The sequence below is a fragment of the Oenanthe melanoleuca genome, chromosome Z (genome assembly GCF_029582105.1).
Source record: "Oenanthe melanoleuca isolate GR-GAL-2019-014 chromosome Z, OMel1.0, whole genome shotgun sequence".
Classification (NCBI taxonomy): Eukaryota; Metazoa; Chordata; class Aves; order Passeriformes; family Muscicapidae; genus Oenanthe; species Oenanthe melanoleuca.
Window position 1 is genome coordinate 54,325,925 of NC_079362.1, and position 9,449 is coordinate 54,335,373.

At 35.9% G+C, this 9,449-nt stretch overlaps 1 protein-coding gene across 1 annotated transcript in view; it reads left to right on the plus strand.

The window, feature by feature from the left end:
- Nucleotides 1-9,244, plus strand: part of JMY (junction mediating and regulatory protein, p53 cofactor) — a 65,221-nt gene extending 55,977 nt beyond the window's left edge. Inside the window, exon 10 of the mRNA XM_056514733.1 lies at nucleotides 939-9,244. Coding sequence (XP_056370708.1) covers nucleotides 939-946 — 8 coding nt within the window. The 3' untranslated portion in view covers nucleotides 947-9,244. The remainder of the gene's footprint in view (nucleotides 1-938) is intronic.
- The last annotated feature ends 205 nt before the right edge of the window (nucleotides 9,245-9,449 follow it).

Genomic DNA, 9,449 nt, shown 5'->3' on the forward strand with positions numbered 1-9,449 from the left:
TTGTAAGCTCTACACATGCCAAAAACAGTAGCATAGAGATTTTAAGTTGGAAACACGTTTATGGAAGTCTGTTGGCACACATTTTATATGAATTATGCTTAATTATATGTACATGTTTATAGGCTAAATGTAATGCAGTTATTTGCCTTACAAAATGAAGGCTAAATCTGATACAGTGATGTGTATTTGTTAAATGCCAGGAAGTTCCTTGATCTATGTGAAGGGAGTATTAGCAGTGCTCAGTGAAGTGGTTTCATTATTTATTGAAGACAAAACTAATAGTAACTAATTCTTGCAGGAGATCTAGTCACCTTTTGTATTGCCTGCTCTGTGAGTTAACGTCTGCATAAAGTTGACTAACCTTCTTAAAAGAGCAGTTCTTTCCAGACAGACACTCTTAAACATGTAAAAAGATACTGAGATATTCTATATATTGAAGTAGCTGGGCAAGTAGTATATATATATGTAGCAGCTTCTCTATGAAAAATTGAAGAGATTACTGGTTATCAAAAGTATCCTGAGAATTTCTGTGTATGAGTACATAATAGTGCACATAAATCACCTTAGTGAGTACACTAAGAGTACTACAAGTAATGTGGAACTTGAGTTCTTGTCAGTGGTGGACAAAGTAACAGATAACAAGGGAGCTTTTGTTCTCCACAGTTTCTTAATCCAGTATTTTGGGCCTCTTCAAACTGTAATCTGTGTTAACTGCCAGTAATATCAGAAGGCAAAAAAAACAAAAAAAAAAAAGACCTGGTCATATGTGTGTTCTGGCTCCAGAGTCACTGTGTCATTACCCTGAGAGCAAAGGGAATCTTTGCTCAGTACACACTGCTCAGTATATTGCATGTTAGAATTGCCTGATATGTTGATCAGAGAATATTTGTACAGCCGTTTAGCTTTTCAGATGTTCCTTTTTCTTTCTTCCCAAACAGGTGCTTGACAGCCACCAACGTGCGAAAAGAAACCCCAGTTGAAGATTACTTTTCTTCTGCATTTCTGAGAACTCAGAGCCGGCAGTTATGACCATCAGTTCCACAGGAGGCTTTCTTTGGCAAAGAAATAGTCTTTCTTTGGCAAATAACTCAGTGCATGGAAAAAAATGGCCTGAAATATTAGTTTTAGGTCACTTTTTTCTTTATTTGTTTAAACAAATTCTGGTTTGGGCAGAAAGCTAAGTTCTTTAGACGTGCATTTTATACTATCAAGAATGCCCAGTTCTTAAGCACTTTTTATATTTGCGTTAGTAATGTATGGCCAGTTAAGTGAGGGGGCCATTTTGAGCTGGGAGACTACTTGCTGTTAGAGTAACTTTGGGGTTCCAAACCAGCTATAAAATGGCCCCTTCACTGCACTGAATATCTCATGTGCTTGAAAATTCAACTAAATGGCTCCCTGCAGAGAATCTTGCTGTGTAGCAGTGTGATATTCCAGAAAGAGAATTCCTAGTTGCACTACAGTAGCTGAAATTCAGTAACATGCAACTAAGACTTTTTTCTTCTTAGCTTGAAGAAGCATATGTCAGTAGGAAAAGCAACAAGTGATCACAGCACAATGAGAATTAAGAGTTGAATTCAGTACATATTCAAGAATGTGTTTGTTTCCATCATGATACATTTAGCAAGACATACTGCAGCACCTTTTTAGAAGGTCATGTTTAGTCTGACATCTTTTTAAAGTAGACATTTTCATGCTTTTTTAAAATAATATTTAGCTATGCTGAACCAAGTTAGTTATACTTTTATCATTTGTTATAAGAAGCAATATTTTGTAATTTCATACTTAAAAATATTTTTCTCTTTTGGTTTAAAATGGCTTTTGATTAGTCTTAGCAGCCTTCTTTAAAAAAGATCAAAGCACTTAAGCATACTGATAATTGAGTTGTGAAAATCATGCTATTCTTGCTGGTTTTCATTATTCCCTTTAGTGGCTGCAAAAATGTTTGTATTTCATACCCAAAAGCCTACTGGCTGAAAAAAGTTTCTTTTGATTCTGACTGTTTTATTTTTAAAGGAAAGTTACAATTTCCTCTGCAGTGAATACTTAGGACTAGTCCTAAACCTCATGACTAATGGCTGCAGGCAGCTACTCTTTCGATACCACAGTACCAAGAGGTATGTCAAAACAGAGATACAAGTAGCCTTGTACCACTTAAAAACCTCATGTGGTATTAAAAAATCAGCCCATTAGACTTCTAGGAAAGCTGAATTTTCACTAGCATTTTGTTTTTACTAGCATAATATACACTGTGTTTGAGAAATACACAGTCCCTGTCCTTTGTGTTGTGTGGTCCATTCACTGTTCCTCTTTTGACAGATAAACTACTATATGGGGATCTGGGTTCTTTTAAGTGGAGTTACTCATTGCTGCTGTCGTGTAATGGAACACGTACTGTGTTAACATTTATAACAGGGGATTTCATGTCTTGCCGTTTACTTACAGAGAAAGGAGCAGGAGACCTTACCTTAGCAATAGGCTGTGTAATCTAAAGGAACCTCAGCTCTGGGACCCTTCAGTCTATTGAAGATGTTTTGCTGTGGCTGTCCAAAAATTAAAGCTCTGTAAAACATCTTGAGAAGATTTTCTTAACCATGTTGCCTTACTTATTAAAGTTAGTGAACATTGATTTTTCAAAGCACCTGCGAGCAGTGTTACTGTAGAATTGTATAGATTTTGCTGTGTTAGTTGCCAGGTCTCTGTTTTTCAGCTATGTGAAACACCTGATACTGGCTTTCCACAGACCTAAAACTACATGATGCTTTTTTCTTACTCTCTGAATTCTGTGTTACATGGTATGGTTGTGAGCTGTCTGATGCTGTGTTCATGCAGCAATGGCAGCAGTTGCAACATTAATTTTAATCATTTGACACTACCCTATGCCATTAGCTGTTTAGTTCTACATTTGTTTGTATTTTCAGTCACACCACACATTAAAACCAAGGTAATCAAATAAATTTTTGGCTGTAGCACAAAACAGAACTATGATGTGGAACGGTAATTCGCTTTATACATTTCATCTGAAACTTAGTGCTGAATTAACAGTGGTGAACAAGCAACTTTTATGTTCATTTTTTCCTTTTTCCAGCCTGCATTTCATTCCTTGGAGTATGCATACAAAAACCAAGCAAAATTTCAAGCTGAGGAAAAATAGTGTAATTCTAAAGTATTTGTGCAGTGGTTCCTTTGCACAACATGTTTGTCTGCAGTTTACCACTGTGTTGTTACCTAAATAGCTCCATGCTGTACTGTACTACGGTTTTCAGATATGTTTGCCATGTGATCTGTCATCTTTGCCTTGAAAAATGTGTGCATGATTGATGAAAATTACCCTTCTTAATCTGTTTCATATTTAGCTGAAATCTTAGATTTCTGTAGTAGCTTAGTCTCAATAGAAATGGAGTTCTCATATGAGCATGTATTTTATGGGCACACAAAAAGTAGTTGTTACGCTGAGCATAGCAGTAGGTATCAGTTCAAAACTGCCATCTTCTGTGTGGAAAATGAATGGGGATTTTTTCCACATCCTGCTCAAAAAAAAAAAAAAAAAATCCTGAATTTAAATCTCCGTGAGTCACTAGATGTCACAATTTAATATAATTTTCACTTTGATAAAAAATTGTGCATATGTACTGTACACAGGCTAATGCATAAAAGGTACCATCCTGTGCCATGTGAAATTTTCCAGTGGGATGGCTACCGCGGAAAATGAGGAAAGTTTAGTATATTTACAAGAAACTTCGGGAAACTATGACAGTCCTGCATTGAGATCAGTTCCTCCACAGCTGAGAAAAACTGTAATAATTGTGTTGGTCTGTGAGAAATCTTGGCAAGCATCACTAAGGAAAAACACGTAAACATGCGCAAGGAAAAAGAGCCTCCATTAAAAGACCTGCCTATTGATATTTTTCATTTTATTGTTGTGGCTGCATTGTTCTGTTGCTAGTTATTTATCTTAAGTAGATTCATCAGCTTTTGGCTTTTTCCATTTTTAGAAACTTCCTTCTTTTTTCAAATTAAAAGTTTTATTATGCTGTAACTGATTAAGTGAAGTAAAGATTTGGAATGCATAATGTTTCTTGTACAAATGCTTATGTAAAGACTGAAAAATCTTTTATGAGTGGGAACAAGAAACTAAATATTTAGTTTCTACTAAAATAACCAAAATGCAAGGTAGACAGCAATAGTCTTGCTCAGAAATTGAATTTGTATCAATAAGAATTTAATGTTCTCATTCAAGGAGGTTCCAGATCCTTTACAAATGACCAATAGTCTTACTTTACTGTATTTTCATGTTAGTTATCTGTCTAGGGTAGATGAAGGCTTTTTTATTTTTCTCAAACATCGCTTTCAAGTTTTGCCTGGTTTTGGTTTTTTTGTGGTTTTTCTTTTTTTTTTAATCTGACAGTCTGCATTCGACATCAGACACTTGTAAAATAAATTAGTATGATTATATATTGTGTTGTGACTGAATTGGGGATAGAACTCAACATACTTCACTACGTTATTTGTAAAGAATCATTTTGAGTATAAGCACTATATTCTGTACTGTTTAATAATAAAGTAATGATAGATGCATTATTGAAGATGCAACTTATTGAGAAGAGGAGGCAGAAACTTTATTGGTTAATGTTACCCTTATTCCATTTGTTGCACTGAATTTCAGAGTGTAATTTGTAAATCAAGTTTGCTCATGCGTGTAATCAGATTTTATTTTCATTGTAATGCTTATGTAATTAAATTACCTGGATGTATTTCTGGTAATGATTTCATAAGCATGGACAATATGTTGTTGATGTTTCGCACTACAGAATTAAAGTTAAGAACAAGCAAAGCTTCTTGCGAAGAAAAGGAGTAACAGAAGCACCTTACTGGGAGAGCATGTTGCATGATTTCAGTCCTCTTGGAGCTGACAGACAGTAGGTCATCCTAAACTTGACTGCAAATTGCTCTTTGGTGTAATAAGCACATCAACATACTGCTATCAATGCTATCAACACAATGGCTATTTTTAACCTATAAATATACTGTAATTTAAGTTTTCCTACAAAGTGAATTTATATTTAATTGCTGCCTAATACATAAATACTTAGAATTTTTAGGAGGGTCAAGGGAGGGAGGGTGGGCATGCCAGTATATTTGTGGGAGGGGCTGTTGCATATATGGGTCTTTGTACTTCCCATTCAGTTTGACTATTCATCCAAAACTCACAGCTCTGGCTGTGGTGAATCTGCAACCTGACATATATGTATTTTTATTGTGATTCAGGTCTTCTATATTCTGTGGCTCAGAGCTTCAGAATTTGACAGAAAAGGTCATCTTTCCATTCTCAAATGTGAATACGTTGTACCTCTGATAGGGAAAATGACCAAGCAATGATTTTTATTCTGATGGGTTTTTAATGTTAATGTGTAGAGCATTATCTAAAACTCGTTAACCAGTAGTGTGTGCATTGGAAACAAGTGGAAAGGATGAAGACCGTTTTGGTGCATATAGTCCAAACTCTGCAGCGACTTTATTCCAGAGACTGTCACCTATCCAGGAATTAGTTTGCCATAAACTGGCTTGATTTTCAGAGTATAAACATAGTTTTGACTTCTGAATTGGTAAATAGGTGTTGGGCATTGGGGATATTCACTTAACATCTTCCAGTGTGTTGTTGCTGTTGCTGTATGTTTTGAACTTCATTTTAAGTGTATACAAATGTGTCATAAAAGGAAAGCTAAAGAAATGCAGATGGCTGCAAGTTGTCTTACATGAGTGAAGCCAGCAAAGCTTAATGAAACTAACTTCTTTGTTAAGCCTGTTAAATAAATAAATAATGAAAACAAATTTTCCATTCACTAGCTTTGTGCAATGTTATCATTAGACTCAGACACTACTAGCACATTGTGCTTGACTTTAAGAAAATTCTTTAATTCCATTATATTCAAAAGGACATAATAAATGCGTATTTTATTGTAAACAACTCTGCAAATTTACTATGCCTGAAAATGCTCAAAGTTATTAAGTATTAAGCACAAGTATGTTTAAAAAAATAAGATTAAGAACTAAACAAACATTTCTAGCAATATCTAGAAACTAAAAAAATTTTAATTGCTTCTTGGTCTTTTTTATTTAGCGCAGCTTTTCTGCAATGCAAGTTTATTGCTGTGTATTTCATGGGGTTTTATTATCATGATTCAGAAATTTAAGCCTGTACGCAAAGTACTGCATTCACCTTATTGTATGTGCGATGTAACATCATACTCACAGTTTTGGTGCTTTAAAATTATTCCTCTTTTCTTTATTAAAGGATATTTATTTGATCACTGTCTTGGTTTTAACTTTGATTATGTACTAGCATTGAAAAAATATTTTTGTGCAGTTTAGTTCCCACAAAAACAATTTCAGATCTAATTTATTTCAGTTCCCATTGCTATTCTTACAACTCCTCAAATGCCCTGTTATGGTTTAATGGTAGGTGGTTGCATCTAAGCTATATTGGAATACTTGTTATTAGGTAATATCTTTGTAAATGAAGCCACATGAAAAATTTAGGTATTGTAGAAGAAACTTGCTCCTAAACGATGCACGGTAGTTGTGTGTAATTGCAAATCACATCCACTTTTCATCTCTTGATCAAAAAACAGAAACATTCTATGAAAAGGAGTAAAAGTTTAAATATAGAAATGTTAAAAAGTGTAGCACCCTTATGATGCTTACCGTGTCCCTAATTAGAATTCCTAGTTGTCTGTGGGTAAGTTCTTCATTTTAGTCCTCTAGCTGTTTTGTCTTATTATTTATGTAGACATAAATCTTGTAAAAGAGGTATCTTTATATTGTATCTCTTTTCCCTGTTGCTTCTGTGTGTTTGGTGCAGTGCAAGTATTTCTAGCTGGTTCCTTAACATGAGGAAACAAAAATCCAGTGTGTTTCTGGAACAGGAACTTACTAGTGCCATTAAAATCCTGAGAAAACAAGAAAAAGGACATTTCTAAGAGCAACATGAAACCAACTTTGTATTTGTGGTGCAAATCTACATTGCAACAGGTCTTAGACAAAATTCAAGGCCGGTCTGGCTTTGGTTTCCCAGTGTCATTTTTCATGCCAAGTAATAATGACTCTTAATTTTGGGTTATGGCAGAACATGTAAAACAAGTAGGAAATGTGTTTTGAAATAATCGGTTTTTTGATTGTTGCCAGCTTGAGAGAGAAAACAGTTGCATTTGTCTGGTCCTAAAGCTCTGGCAGTGTGTGACCTTGACGTGGGTGCCCTCACAGGTTTTGTTTTGCCGGACAAACTGGTGCTCCATCAGCTGGTTCTGCTTGGCATTGGCTTCAGTGGATAAGTAGATGTTCTTTTATAACTCTCTACAGTTTCCATACAGGTTGGAAATTAATTTAGTGAATGCAATAGGCTTGCAGATGAGTGAATCTATCTGTAGGCAGACTTGAAAGGCAGTGGTATGCCATGCAGAATAAGGCCTCTTGTTTGTACAAGACGGAAGATGAAAGATATAGAATTATCTTTTTTTCCTGTTTGTTATATATCGGATGTAAATCAAAAGGGCATTGTAAATAAATACTCAGTGGGCCACACTGCCTCTGAAATAGAGGAACTACTGATACATACAGGGTTTGTCTCTGTTCCACAACTTTATGCTCAGCATTACTGCTCAAGAGAGGCAGTAGAGTAGGGCAAGAAGTAAAAATGGAAGGGTATTTGGCATATTGTTTTCCAAAACCTATGAACTGTTACTTTTTTCAGCAGTTCTTACTGCTGCTTCCCATCATAGGGAGAAGCCAATTGTCTAGGCTTCGTTGTTCCTACCATTGGAGGGAGCTTAGAGGAATCCTGGACTGCCACAGTATCTCTGAATCTTGGGATCAGGAAGTCATCAGCATGTCACTGCCATCACCACAGCCGGAGCTTTATGCTCACATCACAGATCACTGTCTAAATCTACTGTTTCAGAGTTGTGCCACTGTGTTTTTGACATTTGTAAAGGAAGGTTATAATGTCTGTAAACATGGATAAAACAGTGTCTTAAACCTTAGAAGTAGGATGTCAGCCATTTAACTGTTACAGGCATCACTTTGCTTACACAAACTGCCCTTCAGCAGAAAACCATCCCAGAGAGGTGTTGCCAGGAAGCTACAGCATCGTCACTGTGTAACCTACCTTGCTCACAGAAGCTGCCAGGTCTCTGTCCAACTCTCCATCCTGCAGAACTGATCCCACGAAGAAACCTTTCTGCCCTTGCCCCCTTTGCACTAAGATTCTCAGTCTCTATTATTTTCTCTAAACTTTATGCAAATCTTCACCGTAGTCATGCTCACTGTCCAGATTTTCATCAGCTCAAAGACAGCACATCTCCCTTGAACTGTTGCCTCCACAGGAAGGGCTGGTGGATAAAAACAGGCACAGATTACTCTCTGTGCTGTTAAAGCTGCTGCCTGTGTTGCTGGGATTCGCTCATCATTGATCAACCAAAATTCCGGGAAAAAAAGAACCTAAACCGAAACAAAAGTTATATTCACATTCACAATGTATCTGCTGTCTTATCCCTTTATTCCTACTGTAGTTTTGTGCTATCTGTGGGATGTTTGTTGGAGATACTTGTGCCATAGGCAAATGATCTGTATTGCTTTCTTGTCACTCTCCTTACCATGAAATGCAGCAGATTTGTTGACTATTCTGAGACGTCTCACTACACCCCACACTGCTTACATAAGACTAAGCACATTCACAGTCTTTCAAACAAAAGTCACTGTTTACTTCGTTCTTTCATCTTAACAACTTTTCTAATTAGCATCACATTCCCTCTGTACATTACTGTTTAAAAGTCACAGGAATAAGGAAGATTGAAGAATCATGCAATTCATACAAAGCACTTATAGTAACTATACTTTTTCTTCCTCAGTACTTTATTTTAATCTCATTCAATTTCAGTAAGAGTGTAACTGAGTTCTCAGCATACAAAATCATCAGTGCATGCTCAAACTGCCATGCATGTTAAAAGCACAATTTAAACACCGTAACAGACATTTATGAATCAACTTCTTTTGAAGCACTGCAAAAGAATGGCCATTTTCCCCTGCACATGCACTTGCTGTGAGTAAAATGACTGCTGGAGTGGATATAGTTGTATGAAAACTGTTTGACAGAGAAACCACTGGACACTGCTCTTGGTTTCTAATGGCGTGTTAAAAAAAAACAAAAAAAAAACCTAAAAATAAACAAAACAAAACAAAAAAAACCTACAACCCAAAAGTCTTGAAACAGCATTATAAAATAGTATTTGTAGTATTAAAAAAGAAAAAAAAAAAAAATCACATATCCTGTACTTTTGTTGATGGCATACATATAGTTTTGTCATTCCTGTAATGGCTTCCTAAAGATTTCTGCTGCTGAAAAGGCTTCCCTTAATAACGAAGTTGAAACATAAGGTTCTTACTTCTCCTCC